Raw genomic sequence first — 17,026 nt, forward strand, 5'->3', positions numbered from 1 at the left:
CCTAATTTAGGCGTGAAGGATTTGCACCAAATGTCAGTTGGTGCAAATGGTTGCACCTTTTGGTGACCAGTTGGATACAGGGCAGCAACAGCAGATGGAGACAAGCAAGTCCAATCCCTCTCATATGGTACACGATATCTCTCAAGGTCTGCTGAGCCAGTTGCTGAGGAGGTCTGAATCCTTTCATTGTCAAAGATTAAACAAAAACATAAAAACAGTTTTTTATCTGTGCTCAATGCATCTTAGTTTACCTGTAGCATCCCAGAATCCTTGTCTTCACAGACTCTTATTTTATTTGGTTCAAGAAATGTATATTTCCATAGGAAGAGGTTGCTGCTGTAGCTCCTGCATAAATACATACATAAGTATTGCCATACTGGGAAAGACCAAAGGTCCATCAAGTCCCAGCATCCTGTTTCCAACAGTGGCCAATCCAGGTCACAAATACCTTGTAAGATCCCAAAAAAGTACAAAACATTTTATACTGCTTATCCCAGAAATAGTGGATTTTCCCCAAGTCCATTTAATAATGGTCTATGGACTTTTCCTTTTGGAAGCCGTCCAAAACTTTTTAAAACTCCGCTAAGCTAACCGACTTTACCACATTCTCTGGCAACAAATTCCAGAGTTTAATTACATGTTGAGTGAAGAAAATTTTTCTTCAATTAGTTTTAAATTTACTACATTATAGCTTCATCGCATGGCCCCTAGTCCTAGTATTTTTGGAAAGCGTAAACAGACGCTTCACATCTACCTGTTCAACTCCACTCATTATTTTATAGACCTCTATCATATCTCCCCTCAGCCGCCTTTTCTCCAGCTGAAGAGTTCTAGCCGTTTTAGCCTTAGCCCATCGGCAAGTTGTCCCATCCCCTTTATCATTTTTGTTGCCCTTCTCTGCACCTTTTCTAATTCCACTATATCTTTTTTGAGATGTGGAGACCAGAATTGAACATAATATTCGAGGTACGGTCGCAACATGGAGCGATACAAAGGCATTATAACATCCTCATTTTTGTTTTCCATTTCTTTCCTAATAATACCTAACATTCTATTTGCTTTCTTAGTCGCAGCAGCACACTGAGCAGAAGGTTTCAACATATCATCAATGATGACACCTAGATCCTTTTCTTGTTCTGTGACTCCTAAGGTTGAACCTTGCATGACGTAGCTATAATTCGAGTTCCTCTTTCCCACATGCATCACTTTGCACTTGCTCACATTAAACGTCATATGCCATTTAGACGCCCAGTCTCCCAGTCTCGTAAGTTCCTCTTGTAATTTTTCACAATCCTCCCGCGATTTAACGACTTTGAATAACTTTGTGTCATCGGCAAATTTAATTACCTCACTAGTTACTCCCATCTCTAGGTCATTTATAAATATGTTAAAAAGCAGTGGTCCCAGCACAGACCCCTGAGAAACCCCACTAACTACCCTTCTCCATTGAGAATACTGACCATTTAACTCTACTGTCTGTTTTCTATATTTTAAACAGTTTTTAATGTACAATAGAACACTACCTCCTATCCCACGACTCTCCAATTTCCTCTGGAGTCTTTCATGAAGTACTTTGTCAAACGTCCTCTGAAAATCCAGATACACAATATCAACTGGCTCACCTTTATCCACATATTTGTTCACCCCTTCAAAGAAATGTAGTAGATTGGTGAGGCAAGATTTCCCTTCACTAAATCCATGTTGACTTTGTCTCATTAATCCATGCTTTTGAGTATGCTCTGTAATTTTGTTCTTAATAATAGTCTCTACCATTTTGCCCAGCACCGACGTCAGACTCACCGGTCTATAATTTCCCAGATCTCCTCTAGAACCTTTTTTTATGTTTAAATCTTTTTTATTAAGAACAACTGAACTTGTACAGACTATGCAATGAAACGAGACCAATACAAATATCAATGTTATAACACAAGTCGCCATGTAATTGTTAATGTTTTTCCCCCCCTCCCACCTCCCTCCCCCTACCCACCTCCCCCCTTAAGTTTATTAACGAGAACCATCTTTGTAGAATGCTACAGCATGTATGATATACTGTTCAGGGTAATTGATAATAAGAAAATCTCATCGGATCCACCACCATCCTTCCTCATGAGGCAGTAGTTTAATGACACGACCTACTGCAAAGGGCCTTGTTTCTTATAACCCTTCATCTAGCTTCTCCGCCTCTTATGAGTCTTACAGCTTTATTAATGATATCAACACCCTTAAAGAATAAAACAGTTTCCACATTATCAGTTGTCAGCGGTACTCGTCTCAGAGTTAACCCCAAGCCTACCCCCTCTCTCCCACCCCCTTCTCCCCCCTCATTACTTCCCCCTGCCTCACCATTCACTCTAAACTCCACATTCATCCCCATTCACTCCAACTCATTCAACACCTGACTTCTAACTCTGGGCGCTACTACATTCAAACATGCTGTCCATGTTTTAATAAAGTGTTTCCTCCTTTTCGGAGTAAATCGGGCACCTCTGGCCTCCCATATCATAAGCGCGTGCAACTTGTTCCTCCAGTACCAGTAGGAGGGCGGTATGTCCATTAACCAATAATTCAATATGCATTTCTTCTCCAGAATGCAGGACTTACTCAGGAACAGCTTCTCTTCTCTTGTTCCCACCGCCCACACTCTTGGCGAGCTAAACATGACACGTTCAAATGTAAACTGTATTCTACACCCCAAGATCTTCGATACAAACCGGGCGAGAGCTGTCCAGAAACCCCGAATACGCTGATACTGCCACATCCCATGCGCCAAAGAAGGCAAGCCCATTCCACACTTCCGGCATCTTATCAGCCTCCACTATCCCTGCATGCCATGCTTGCTTACCCGAGAAGTATGCCCTGTGAATTGTTCTAAAATGACACCCCTGCAGTTCCGCGCTATGCACTACCGCTGTCATCCCTTTTAGTGCTGTCATCACCTTTTCTATAGCAAATGAACTCCCCAACTCTTGTTCCCATCTCCCCACTACCTCCTTGACATCTTTGGGGGGTTTCAAATCCCTCAATACCTTATGAAACCAAGAGATTGATGTCTGCCCTACTGCATCCCCTTTCAGAAAATCCCGAACCTTCTTCCCAAAATCCAATGTGAGTGCAGACCGGGGCAAGCTTCTGAAGTAGTGTTCCAGTTGTAAATAGGCCAATCTCGCCAGTGAACCTCCTGCACACCTCCTTTCAAATTCCCCATAGGGCAACAGCGACCTATATACATGAAGAAAACTCTCCAGTAGTGTCACTCCCTGTCGCTCCATATCTTTAAAAATTCGGTTCTCCCTGCCTGCCGGGAATTCTACATTCCCCACTAACGTTAACAGCATACTGGCCTCCAGATCTTGCCCCCAGAAACCCAACAACACCCTCCAGGCGTAACGTAAAGGTTGCAAAAGTACACTATCTTTGAAAGGAGTTGGTATCCTCACTTTTTTAGAGTGTAATAAGCAATTTAAGGACCATGGCTGAAACAAAGCTTGTTCCCAACCTATGTCAGTATAGGTTGTCGACTGCAAGACCCAATCTCGCAAAATTGCGTTAGAGGCAAAAACACATAGTAAAATTTTTTCAGGTATATTAAAAGCAGGAAGCCAGCAAAAGAATTGGTTGGACCGCTAGATGACCGAGGTATAAAAGGGGCAATCAGGGAAGACAAAGCAGTAGCGGAGAGATTAAATGAATTCTTTGCTTCGGTCTTCACCGAGGAAGATTTGGGTGGGATACCGGTGCCGGAAACGTTATTCGAAGCTGACGAGTCGGAGAAACTTAATGAATTCTCTGTAAACCTTGGAGGATGTAATGGGGCAGTTCTACAAACTGAAGAGTAGCAAATCTCCTGGTCCGGATGGTATTCATCCCAGAGTACTGATAGAACTGAAAAATGAGCTTGCAGAGCTATTGTTAGTAATATGTAATTTATCCTTACAATCGAGCGTGGTATCGGAAGATTGGAGGGGTGGCCTATGTAATGCCGATTTTTAAAAAAAGGTTCTGGCTGGCTCTAGAACCTTTTTTTAAAAATCGGCATTACATTGGCCACCCTCCAATCTTCCGATACCACGCTTGATTGTAAGGATAAATTACATATTACTAACAATAGCTCTGCAAGCTCATTTTTCAGTTCTATCAGTACTCTGGGATGAATACCATCCAGTCCAGGAGATTTGCTACTCTTCAGTTTGTAGAACTGCCCCATTACATCCTCCAGGTTTACAGAGAATTCATTAAGTTTCTCCGACTCGTCAGCTTCGAATAACGTTTCCGGCACCGGTATCCCACCCAAATCTTCCTCGGTGAAGACCGAAGCAAAGAATTCATTTAATCTCTCCGCTACTGCTTTGTCTTCCCTGATTGCCCCTTTTATTCCTCGGTCATCTAGCGGTCCAACCGATTCTTTTGCTGGCTTCCTGCTTTTAATATACCTGAAAAAATTTTACTATGTGTTTTTGCCTCCAACGCAATTTTTTTCGAAGTCCCCCTTAGACTTCCTTATCAGCGCTTTGCATTTGACTTGACATTCCTTATGCTGTTTCTTATTATTTCAGTCGGTTCCTTCTTCCATTTTCTGAAGGATTTTCTTTTAGCTCTAATAGCTTCCTTCACCTCACTTTTTAACCACGCCGGCTGTCGTTTGGTCTTCCATCCTCCTTTTTTAATACGTGGAATATATTTGGCCTGGGCTTCCAGGATGGTGTTTTTGAACAGCATCCACGCCTGACGTAAATTTTTGACCCTTGCAGCTGCTCCTCTAAGTTTGTTTTCACAGTTCTTCTCATTTTATCATAGTCTCCTTTTTCAAAGTTAAACGCTAACGTATTTGATTTCCTATGTATACTTACTTCAAAGCTAATATCAAATCCGATTATATTATGATCACTGTTATCAAGCGGCCCCAGCACCATTACCTCCCGCACCAGATCATGCACTCCACTAAGGACTAGGTCTAGAATTTTTCCTTCTCTCGTCGGCTCCTGTACCAGCTGCTCCATAAAGCTGTCCTTGATTTCATCAAGGAATTTTACCTCCCTAGCATGCCCCGATGTTACATTTACCCAGTCAATATCAGGGTAATTGAAATCACCCATTATTATTGTGTTGCCCAATTTGTTTGCGTCCCTAATTTCCTTTAACATTTCTGCATCCATCTGTTCATCCTGGCCAGGTGGACGGTAGTACACTCCTATTACTATCCTTTTCCCCTTTACACATGGAATTTCAATCCACAGTGATTCCAAGAAGTGTTTTGTTTCCTGTAGAATTTTCAATCTACTTCCCCACACCTCAATTAACACTTAATTGAGGTAGCTGGATGTTCTACCTCTCCAGCAGCCAAGGAACAGAAAATAACTGCCTTTTAGAACAAGAGTTTTGGGCTTTTTAGTTTCCACCTCTAGAAAAGGTTTCAGTTTAAAACTATGGGAAAAGTGCCTATTTCTAAAGAAAAGTTCAGTTTAAAACTATGAGAAAAGGGTTTGTACACTATGGCAACTAGTTAATAATGCTTGCTTTTCCCTCTCTCTCTCTCTTTTTATTCCCCTTTAATACTAAACTAGATCCTGCAGTGCCTGCTAGATTCTGTTTATGCAGTGGTACAAGGTTTTTAAAACTAAGTGGAAAAGACTATGGAGATTAGTTGATAAAATTTGCTTTTTATATTTTTATTTTGCCTATCACTAACCTACAATTCTTCCTTTAAACCCCAATCTTTAAGTTCCCAAAGCACAAAGCAAAATAGTGTTCACTTACCAGAGAAATGTCCTCTTCTCTCGGAACTTCTCAGAAAGTACCTGGCAGGATTACAAAAGGTAGATTGGTTCCTTATTTTTTATTCAAGGATAAGCAGATTTTCCCAAGTTCACCTTAATAATGTTTTGCAGACTTTACTCCCCAAACCTGTCCAAATGTCTTTTAAACCCAGCTACATTAACAACTTATACCACATCCCTCAGCACCAAATGCCAGAGCTTAATTTTGTTGAGTGAAACAATAGCACTTGGCATATATTGGGGCTTTCAGTCCCGCTTTGAGTGAAATCTCTGTCTCAGCCTGGCTTTCAGTATATTTTCCAATTCCTGTCATAAATTTTGTTTATCTGATTCACCTACCAGGTTCATACTGCGCATTCTCAGCGAATGAGAGAAACTGACATGGTGGAACAGCACATCATTCAGGCACGAGCACGAGCAACTGCTGAAGAAGAAAGGGCCATAAACATGCAGATAGAAGAATCTGGTGAGAGATTTGCTGACAAACTTCCTCCAGGTATGTTTTCCTGAAAAGTCAAAGCAAACATCAATACATTCAAGTCCATGTGTTTGCCTTCACTGTATACCACTTTATTCTATTTCAACTAAATCTCATACTATTGCATCATTCTCATAGATAACTACTGTTTGACACTCCCAGTTCTAAGCACATTCTATTAGAAGTCTTCTATATACATATCATACATATAATACAGTTGTACAGGCTGTCCCAGCTGCTAATATTCAGTGGCACTATTTGGTTAGTACTGGAATAGTCGGGGGCAGACTTGGGGCTGACCGTGCAACGATGTATAAATTTAAACACATCATTGCAACCTGTAAATTTCCGCATTTATTCATTTAGGAGGCTAGCCAATGAAAGTAAATACAGTGCAGGGCCAGTCTTAGGCAGGGATGGTTACAAAGGGCCTTGTGCTTCCAGAGGCCCCGCGCGTCCAGGGTCCCCGCAGTGCTCCCTCCCATTCCCTGCTATTGCCGCATCTAACTGCTTTGCCTCTCCTCCCCTGAGTCACAGGGTGCCCTCCCGGCACATACCTGAAGCCACCCTGGTGGTCTAGTGGATTCTTCGGGGCAGGAAAGATCCCCAGTGTTTCCTGCCCGCTGCCGGCGCTGACCCTCTTGCTGCCACATCACTCTTTAAAAATGGCTTCTGAGACTTCCAGAAGCGGCCTTGTGAGACTTCCGCTGAAGCCTTGCGAGGCCACCATTGGAAGTCTCGGCAACCATTTTAAAAAAGATGCGGCAGCAAGAGGGTCAGTGCCGGCAGCGGGCAGGAAAGACTGGGGATCTTTCTTGCCCCGAAGACTCCACTAGACCAACAGGGTGTCTTCAGGTATGTGCTGGGAGGGCACCGTGCGGCTTGGGGGATCAGGGAGGAGGTCTGGAATAGGTGGGTGGGTGGGAGGGGAGGATACTGTAAAAAGAAAAAAAAATTCAAGGTAATATCTGTTTCCCCTTCTCCCGTAGCTGGATCCCTGTGGGTGGGTGGAAGGGAGGGAGGGAGGGAAGGGGAGAATATTGTAAAAAAAAAATCAAGGTAATATCTGTTTCCCCTTTTTGCGTAGCTGGATCCCTGCGCACTCAAGCTGCTTGCATCCATGTTGTCTTTCTTTATTGTTGGTGGAATTTTTATTTAATCTCACTTAGATTTTCAGACAATGTCGGCTTGTGGGTACGGATTGGACACAGAGGAAGTATAATAAGTAGAGTATTAATTTGTTATACATCGTAATCAGTATATCTTTTGGAGGGGCTGGTTAAAGGGACCCCCTAGTACTACACCCTAGTACTATTATATTTGTGCAGAGATTTTTTTTCTCCTGGTAAAGGGCCACTAAACAGACATTATTTATTTATTTATTTTATTTATTTATTTATTGCATTTGTATCCCACATTTTCCCACCTTTTTGCGGGTTCAGTGTGGCTTACAATATGAGTTGAATGTTGGAAATACAATTTGTTACAGATTGGTTATGGATTACATTGTGCAGAGTTATGCGAAACAATTGAGGTGTCGTTAAGGAATGTAACAATGGAACATAAACATTGAAGCTTTGGAAGGAAACAATGGGAGCTTAGAGGGCGATAAAAGGCATGAAGACGTATGGCATATATCTTTCTGTGAGTAAAGGTATGAGTGATGTCATATTACGGGGATGAGAGGTCAGATGTGAATGTATGATGCATTAGTGAACAGTAAGTGTGGACTTTATGTGTTTTGTTTCTTTCCGTAGATTTTTTCGAAAAGATGGGTCTTCAATAATCTGCGGAAGGAAGCTTGTTCGTTGATTGTTCTTAAGTTGCGCGGCAGTGTATTCCAAAACTGTGTGCTCATGTGAGAAAAGGTTGACGCGTGTAGCGCTTTGTATTTCACGCCCTTGCAATTGGGGAAGTGGAGGTTAAGGAAGGTTCGGGATGATCTTTTGGCGTTTCTGGGTGGTAAGTCTATCAACTCAGACATGTAGGCTGGGGCTTTGCCATGAATGATTTTGTGGACTAATGTGCATACTTTAAAAGTGACGCGTTCCTTGAGTGGAAGCCAGTGCAGTTTCTCTCTTAATGGTTTTGCACTTTCATATTTTGGCTTTCCAAAGATGTCTGGCTGCCGTGTTCTGGGCTGTTTGAAGTTTCCTCAGTGTTTGTTCTTTGCAACCTGCGTATAGTGAGTTGCAGTAATCCAAATGGCTGAGCACGAGGGATTGAACTAGGCTGCGAAAGACGGATCTTGGGAAGTATGGTCTTATCCTTTTCAGTTTCCACATGCTGTAAAACATCTTCTTTGTTGTGTTGTTAGCTTGAGTTTCAAGCGTTAGGTGGCGGTCGATAGTGATTCCAAGGATTTTTAGCGTTTCTGAGATTTGAAGGTTCAGGTTTGGTGTGTTTATGGCTGTGAATTCTTTTGTGTTGTATTGGGAGGTGAGAATCAGGCATTGAGTTTTTTCTGTATTTAATTTCAGACGAAATGCATCTGCCCATGTGTTCATGATATGTAGGCTTTGATTGATTTCGTCGAAGATTTCGTTAATGTCTTGTTTGAAGGGGATGTATATTGTCACATCATCAGCGTATATATATGGGTTAAGGTTATGGTTTGATAGGAGTTTTGCCAAAGGGATCATCATTAAGTTGAAAATGGTTGGTGAGAGAGGTGATCCTTGTGGTACTCCACATTCAGGTGTCCATGCCTTAGATGTGGTCGAATTTGATGTGACTTGATACGAACGTTGGGTTAGGAACCCTTTGAACCAATTCAGGACATTTCCTCCAATGCCAAAGTATTCGAGTATGTGTAATAGGATTCCGTGGTCAACCATATCGAAGGCACTTGACATGTCAAATTGTAGGAGGAGTATATTGTTGCCAGTTGCAATTGTTTGTTTAAATCTAGTCATAAGGGTGACTAATACTGTTTCTGTGCTATGATTCGACCGGAATCCTGATTGGGCGTCATGCAGTATTGAGTGTTTGTTTAAATAGTTTGTGAGTTGTTTGGTTACCATTCCTTCGGTTATTTTGGTTACTTGTGGTATGGATGCTACTGGCCTGTAGTTGGTTATTTCACTCGTGCTTTTCTTTGTGTCTTTAGGAATTGGGGTGAGTAAGATTTTTTCTTTTTCTTTTGGGAAAAGTCCGTTTTGTAGCATGAAGTTCACATGGCTCGTTAGGTCTGTTATGAATTGTTGAGGAGCAGATTTCATGAGGTTATTTGGGCACGTGTCTAGTTTGCAGTGGGATTTGGCATATCTTTTGAGAATTTCAGAGATGAGGTCTTCTGATAGTATTTCGAATTCGGTCCATGTTCTGTCTGCAGGGTATGTTCCTTCTTCTGGGTCTAGACAATCTAAAATTGTGGCATACTCAATAGGGCTAGCAGGTATTTTGAGTCGTAGTTGTATAATTTTCTCCTTGAAGTATTTTGCAAGGTTGTTCACATCTGGTACATCTGTGCCGTTGTTTGTAACTGGAGTGGTGTCTAATAGTTTGTTTACGAGGTTGAAGAGTTTATGTGTGTCTTTGTAGTTTGGTCCTATTATTGTTTTGTAATGTAGTCTTTTGGTCTGTTTTATGGTGTATTTGTATTTTCTCCGAAGTAATTTCCATGCGTTCAGTGTTTGTTCGTCTTATTTTTTTGTTCCATTCTTGTTCTAGTTTCCTGACTTGTGTTTTAAGTTTTTTCAGCTCTTCGGTGAACCATGGATTTGGTTTTTTCCTGTGTGATGTTCTGGTTTGGATTGGGGCGATTTTGTCTAATGTTGTTGTACATAGATCGTCCCATTCTTGGAGGAATTGGATGGTGTCAGCGTTTGTTGGCCATTCGTTCTGGTAGATCTGTTGCCAACATATTGTGGGGTCTATTTTTCCTCTCGTTGTGTATGTTGTTCGCTCCTGAGAATCAGGTGCTCAACATTCAGTGTTTCTATCTAACTATTTATGGCATTTTATCCCACATTAAATATGAATTAAATTGAAACCTGGGAGCATTTAAAATCTTTTTTTTTTCCTGTGCCTACATCAAAAGAAAAAAAGATGGTATGTGGGAACTTGCTCCTTTTGCTTTGTGGAATTCAGTGGTATATTATAAAAATGTACTTGCCTTGTTTTTATTACTACTGTTGTACAGAGAAGGTATTGATTAATGAGAGAAGGGTTTCCTTCATGCAGAGCTGTCCAGGCTCAGTTTAAATGTGCCAACATTGTCCAGTTCAGCACACTATTAGCAGCCAAGTTCATACAAAGTTAATTATGTTCAGTGGAAAATAAATCTGTTGGCTCAGGCTGCTTACTAGTGAATATCCAATCACTGTTTCATTATTGCTACCAAGTATTACAGTGGTGGAAATAAGTATTTGATCCCTTGCTGATTTTGTAAGTGTGCCCACTGACAAAGACATGAGCAGCCCATAATTGAAGGGTAGGTTATTGGTAACAGTGAGAGATAGCACATCACAAATTAAATCCGGAAAATCACATTGTGGAAAGTATATGAATTTATTTGCATTCTGCAGAGGGAAATAAGTATTTGATCCCCCACCAACCAGTAAGAGATCTGGCCCCTACAGACCAGGTAGATGCTCCAAATCAACTCGTTACCTGCATGACAGACAGCTGTCGGCAATGGTCACCTGTATGAAAGACACCTGTCCACAGTGTTATGATTGGGGTCTGAACCCCTCTCAAACTTACCTCTTTCCTGGGGGTCAGCTTCTTAGCTGGCTTCTGTTTCTTTTCTCTGTCCTTTCTGAGCTGGCTCTGTCTCTCTGTGCTGGCAGCTTCCAGCAGCAAGGCTCTAATTGTCTCTTCACTGCAGCTGTGGGTGTAGTCTGAGTTGCTCTAACTCTCTTTGGGTGTACTGGCTTCAAGTGTTTCACGGTTTTGCATTGGTGTGGGTTGGGCCTCTCTGGGTCAGTGTGCTTTTGCCTAGGTCTAGGGAGTGTGACATCATCAGGGAGGGCCTTGATATGGAAGTGGGTTCTTTCCTTCAGGGCCTTTGCAACGGTGGTGTTTGCTTTAGGTAGGGTGGTGCAGTGTGCACTTCTGACTTCGTGTCTAGTTTCCCTGCTTGCTTTTGCTAAGGTCCAGGTTAGTGTTAGTGCAGTGTGCACTGGTGTTTGTGTGTTTAGCTTTCTTGCTTTTCCCTTATGGTTCCCCTGCTTTTCCCTCTTGGTTTTGGAAGCATTGCTGTGTGTAGGGCTTTGGAAGCTCTGTTGCTGATAGAAGTACTTCAGGGTTTGGTGTTGTTAGAAACACTGCAGAGTTTGCTGTTAGAAGTACTTCTGGTGTTTGTGCTATTGGGAGCATTGCAGTCTTTGCTGTTGGTGTTTGGTGATTTAGAATCACTTTTGGCTTATGTGTTAGCTTCCCTGCTTTTTCCTTGTGGCTCCCCTGTCTTCCCTTTTAGTGCTAGGAGCTCTTCTGGTTGCTTGCCAGAGTAGTGCTTAGGAAGCACCTTGTTAGTTGTATCTAGCTTGCTAGAGCAGTGCTTAGGTAGCTGGTTAGTTCTGTGTTTAGCTTATTAGTGTAAAGCTCTGCTTGTAGCTTGGTGCTTAGTAGCACCTGTGTTAGCTTTGTGTTTAGTTCCCTGCTCTGTTAGTTTAGGGCTTAGGAAGTCCCTTTCTTGAGCAGGGCTTAGGAGCTCCTGTTTAGTATAGGGCTTAGGAAGTCCTTTTGTCAGTTTACTGTTAGGAACACTCCTGCTGGTTTAGGGATGGGGAGCACGTAGATCAGTTTAGGTTTAGGAGCACTTCTGTTTCCAGTCCTGGTCCCTATGTCATCCGGTATCCAGTAAGTCCTGTCGGCTACTCGAACCCAGGAGCTCAACTCTTGGGGGGTTTAGTAGCTAAGTACAGGTGAAGCTGTTGGACCAGTCCAGTGTGCTCCAGTCCCGTGTTCCGGTCCTGTGTCCTCCAGTCCGGGGGACCAGTCCAGGGTGTTCCAGTCTGGTGTGCTCCAGTCCAGTGTGTTCCGGTCCGGTGTGTGTTCCAGTCCGGGGGATTGCAGTCCAGTGTTCCAGTTCTGTGTCCTCCAGTCCGGGGGATTCCAGTCCATGTGTTCTGGCTCACTGGGCGGTGCCTGCAGTCCCTGCCGGTGCCGGTGTGCTTGCCCAGCATTGGTTGGTGGGTTTTGCCTGCTGCTGTCGCTCCTCGTCAGCAGCCCAAGGGCTCACGTTTGCTCCAGAGCCCGGCCCCGCGGGCTCTGAACCTGAGAACCTGACACACAGACTCAGTGAATCAGTCAGACTCTAACCTCTACAAAATGGCATGGCCAAGAGCAAGGAGCTGTCTAAGGATGTCAGGGACAAGATCATACACCTGCACAAGGCTGGAATGGGCTACAAAACCATCAGTAAGACGCTGGGCGAGAAGGAGACAACTGTTGGTGCCATAGTAAGAAAATGGAAGAAGTACAAAATGACTGTCAATCGACAAAGATCTGGGGCTCCACGCAAAATCTCACCTCGTGGGGTATCCTTGATCATGAGGAAGGTTAGAAATCAGCCTACAACTACAAGGGGGGAACTTGTCAATGATCTCAAGGCAGCTGGGACCACTGTCACCACGAAAACCATTGGTAACACATTACGACATAACGGATTGCAATCCTGCAGTGCCCGCAAGGTCCCCCTGCTCCGGAAGGCACATGTGACGGCCCGTCTGAAGTTTGCCAGTGAACACCTGGATGATGCCGAGAGTGATTGGGAGAAGGTGCTGTGGTCAGATGAGACAAAAATTGAGCTCTTTGGCATGAACTCAACTCGCCGTGTTTGGAGGAAGAGAAATGCTGCCTATGACCCAAAGAACACCGTCCCCACTGTCAAGCATGGAGGTGGAAATGTTATGTTTTGGGGGTGTTTCTCTGCTAAGGGCACAGGACTACTTCACCGCATCAATGGGAGAATGGATGGGGCCATGTACCGTACAATTCTGAGTGACAACCTCCTTCCCTCCGCCAGGGCCTTAAAAATGGGTCGTGGCTGGGTCTTCCAGCACGACAATGACCCAAAACATACAGCCAAGGCAACAAAGGAGTGGCTCAGGAAGAAGCACATTAGGGTCATGGAGTGGCCTAGCCAGTCACCAGACCTTAATCCCATTGAAAACTTATGGAGGGAGCTGAAGCTGCGAGTTGCCAAGCGACAGCCCAGAACTCTTAATGATTTAGAGATGATCTGCAAAGAGGAGTGGACCAAAATTCCTCCTGACATGTGTGCAAACCTCATCATCAACTACAGAAGACGTCTGACCGCTGTGCTTGCCAACAAGGGTTTTGCCACCAAGTATTAGGTCTTGTTTGCCAGAGGGATTAAATACTTATTTCCCTCTGCAGAATGCAAATAAATTCATATACTTTCCACAATGTGATTTTCCGGATTTAATTTGTGATGTGCTATCTCTCACTGTTACCAATAACCTACCCTTCAATTATGGGCTGCTCATGTCTTTGTCAGTGGGCAAACTTACAAAATCAGCAAGGGATCAAATACTTATTTCCACCACTGTACATATTAAGGGGATTTGTTTTAATTCATTTATCCAGTCTTTACATGCACATGGTTTTGCTTTTAAACCCAAATGTTTCCAATAATAGCATTGTGCTTATTTGAATTAGTTTTTCTGTACAAGTTTTGCTTGATTTGTCTTTATTTGAAAGAAAATGTTTAAAACATAGCTTGTGAACAAGAGGCAGGACTAGGTGACGGCGGGGGGGGGGGGGGGGGGGGGGGGGTGGGAACCACCAAACTAGTCTGCACAGGGCCCCGCAATTGCTAAGACCGGCCCTGATACAGTTCACCGACAGCATGGCACTCAATACTGCCTTAAGCATTTCATTAGGCTGTATGGGTATTTACCTGGTTCATAGACAAAGAAACATCTGTGAAGATAATATAGCCTTTCTGCTTTAATTAAAAATTATCAGGTATATTCAACGTACATTATTTTTATTTCTCGTGCATTCCTGTGGCCTTGAATATGGAACAATTCATATAAATAGGAAATTCACAATCTAAATTCTCCCAAGATTCAATATTTAAAATTCAGAAGAATATCACTATTATATATAATTGACAAAATCTTTATTTTCAAAAATGTAAACACAATATTTATGCTTCTATAAATACACATCACTAATATCATATAAAACTACATAATAATCATTCATACTCACTCATACATTCATTACCCATAAAATCTAAAACACAGGATCCAGGAGATGGAACCAGGGAGCAGAAACGATACCAATCTGCCACAGTTCTCACGTGAGAACACCTAATGATGTCCAAACCTTTTGATCTTCCAGCAGCGTTTCAAAACTGCCCCATTTCACAACGGAGAATCCTCCATGGCTCTTCACATCCACTGATTCCAGCTCTTAGTCCCACTCAAAGTCTTTATTGTTACTCATGTATATCTCTGCTTATTCCAAGCCAACTTCAGTGTCTTTTATCTTATTCTCAAATTCTCGTATTCAGCTCAGTTCATTTTATTTTCCATTCGTTTTCAGCTTGGAGAAGAGACGGCTGAGGGGAGACATGATAGAAGTATATAAAATAATGAGTGGAGTAGAACAGGTGGATGTGAAGTGTCTGTTCACGCTTTCCAAAAATACTAGGACTAGGGGGCATGCGATGAAACTACAGTGTAGTAAATTTAAAACAAATCGGAGAAAATATTTCTTCACCCAACGCGTAATTAAACTCTGGAATTCGTTGCCGGAGAACGTGGTGAAGGCGGTTAGCTTGGCAGAGTTTAAAAAGGGGTTAGACGGTTTCCTAAAGGACAAGTCCATAAATCGCTACTAAATGGACTTGGGAAAAATCCACAATTCCAGGAATAACATGTATAGAATGTTTGTACGTTTGGGAAGCTCGCCAGGTGCCCTTGGCCTGGATTGGCCGCTGTCGTGGACAGGATGTTGGGCTTGATGGACCTTTGGTCTTTTCCCAGTGTGGCATTACTTATGTGCTTATGAACTACTGCCTCAATAATCATGGGTAAATGACAAAAAAATTCTCTCTTTTTCTTTCTTATTTCAAATGTAAGATTCTATCACTTCCATGTAACACATTTTAAGCAGATTCATTCTAAATAGACATAATGAATAACTATTTACATAACTCAAGTTAACCCACACACACACCTACACACACCTCTGTAATATATTCACCACATCTGAAATTCTCCAAGATTCAACTTTCATACTGGAGGATGCTACATACCCAAAGGATTCCTAATGGTTATTTTTCCCTTCAAATTAACGTCAACATTTCACAGAAATACAACCTTTAAACATAGTATGATTGCATTAATAGTGAAGCAAAGCTAGCATTGTAAGTATCAGCGAAGATCTATTGCCCTGTATTTTCATTAATAGATTCTTTACTGTCCAATTGAGATCGCACAACTTACCAAGCATGTTAGAAATCTCTTTTTTTCTTTCTTTTTATACAGATAACATAGGGTGTATGCTGTGTTGTCATAAGGAAGGAGGTTTTGGCCTCTGAAAGCTAGTCAAAAATGTATTAAGTTAGTCCAATAAAAAGGTATCACTTTATTTTCCATTTTTTTGTGTTTTCTTTTTATTTATTAACCTTTGGAGTATACTAACACAGCTACCGCACTATTTAATCCTAAATTAAAAATGACATTCTTTTTTCTACTTTTGATGTATGGTCATTTAATTTTTTTAATTGTATTGGTCTTTTTGTTTGGTTCTGCTTTCTGCTAACTTCTCTTAACTCTCTAGACAGGATTTCCCATCCATTTTTCATTTTTCTCTCTCCTCCTGTCTTCTTCATTCTCTCCACAACATCCATCTCCAGCATTCATCTTTTCCTTTTAGCTTTCTTCCATTTATTTTTTTGCCCCCTCTGTCCAGATTTGATTCATTCTTACTATTCAGACTTCAATTTCTTTCTTTTTACTATGTTTACCTACAGCTTTCCATCTCTTTCCCTCATCTTGACTCTCCCATTCTTCATCCCTTATTCCCCAATCTTTCACTAATTCTGTCCTCCCCCTTCTATCTAGCATCTTCCTTCTGCCGCTACCCCACTCTCTCTTCTCTTTTTCATTCAGCATCTTTTCTCTCTCCGCCCCACCCCTGGTATCCTCTCTCCACCCCAACCCAGTGGCGATCCTTGGTCAGCTGCCACTGGGGTGCAGCGACGTCCGCCCCCCCCCCCCCCGGGTGCAGCATGACACACCCCTGGCATATCACCCCCCCCCCCCCCCCCCCCCGGTGTATCACCCAAGCCTCCCCTCGTGTGCATTCTTAGCTGCTGTCGGTTCCACTGGTTCCCTGCTCCTTCTGCCCTGGAAGAGGGAACCAGTGGAGCCGACAGCCACGCGGATGCTCTCTGCACCCCTCCAGCAGCGTGCACCTTGGGCGGACCGCCCCCACGAGTCCCACCCTTGGTACACCACTGCCCCCACCACAACTGCCATTGCCTCTCCCCTTCCACCCAGCATCTGCCTTTTTTCTCATCTCCCCCCTCTGTACAGCATTTCTCCTCTCTCTTTCCTCTTCCATTCAGCATCTCCTCTCCCCTTCTCTCTCCCCTTCTATCTGGTATATCCTCTCTTCCTTCAGCATCTTTTCTCTCCCCTCACTTATACACCTTCCCCCACCCAGTACTCCGACTGCTGCTGCTTGTCAGAACTGGCAGCAACAATTCTTTTAAAAGGCACAGACCCTCTACCTCCATATGCATGACTGCTGTTCTGTCAGTTTTGCCCCCTCTGAAACAGGAAGT

General features: G+C 42.8%; 1 protein-coding gene across 1 annotated transcript in view; it reads left to right on the plus strand.

The window, feature by feature from the left end:
• The window catches only part of DLEC1 (DLEC1 cilia and flagella associated protein), a 363,928-nt gene that overhangs the window by 32,436 nt on the left and 314,466 nt on the right, over positions 1 to 17,026 (plus strand). The window contains exon 4 of the mRNA XM_030197931.1: positions 6,117 to 6,270. Coding sequence (XP_030053791.1) covers positions 6,117 to 6,270 — 154 coding nt within the window. The remainder of the gene's footprint in view (positions 1 to 6,116; positions 6,271 to 17,026) is intronic.

The sequence above is a fragment of the Microcaecilia unicolor genome, chromosome 1 (assembly GCF_901765095.1).
Source record: "Microcaecilia unicolor chromosome 1, aMicUni1.1, whole genome shotgun sequence".
Taxonomy (NCBI): Eukaryota; Metazoa; Chordata; class Amphibia; order Gymnophiona; family Siphonopidae; genus Microcaecilia; species Microcaecilia unicolor.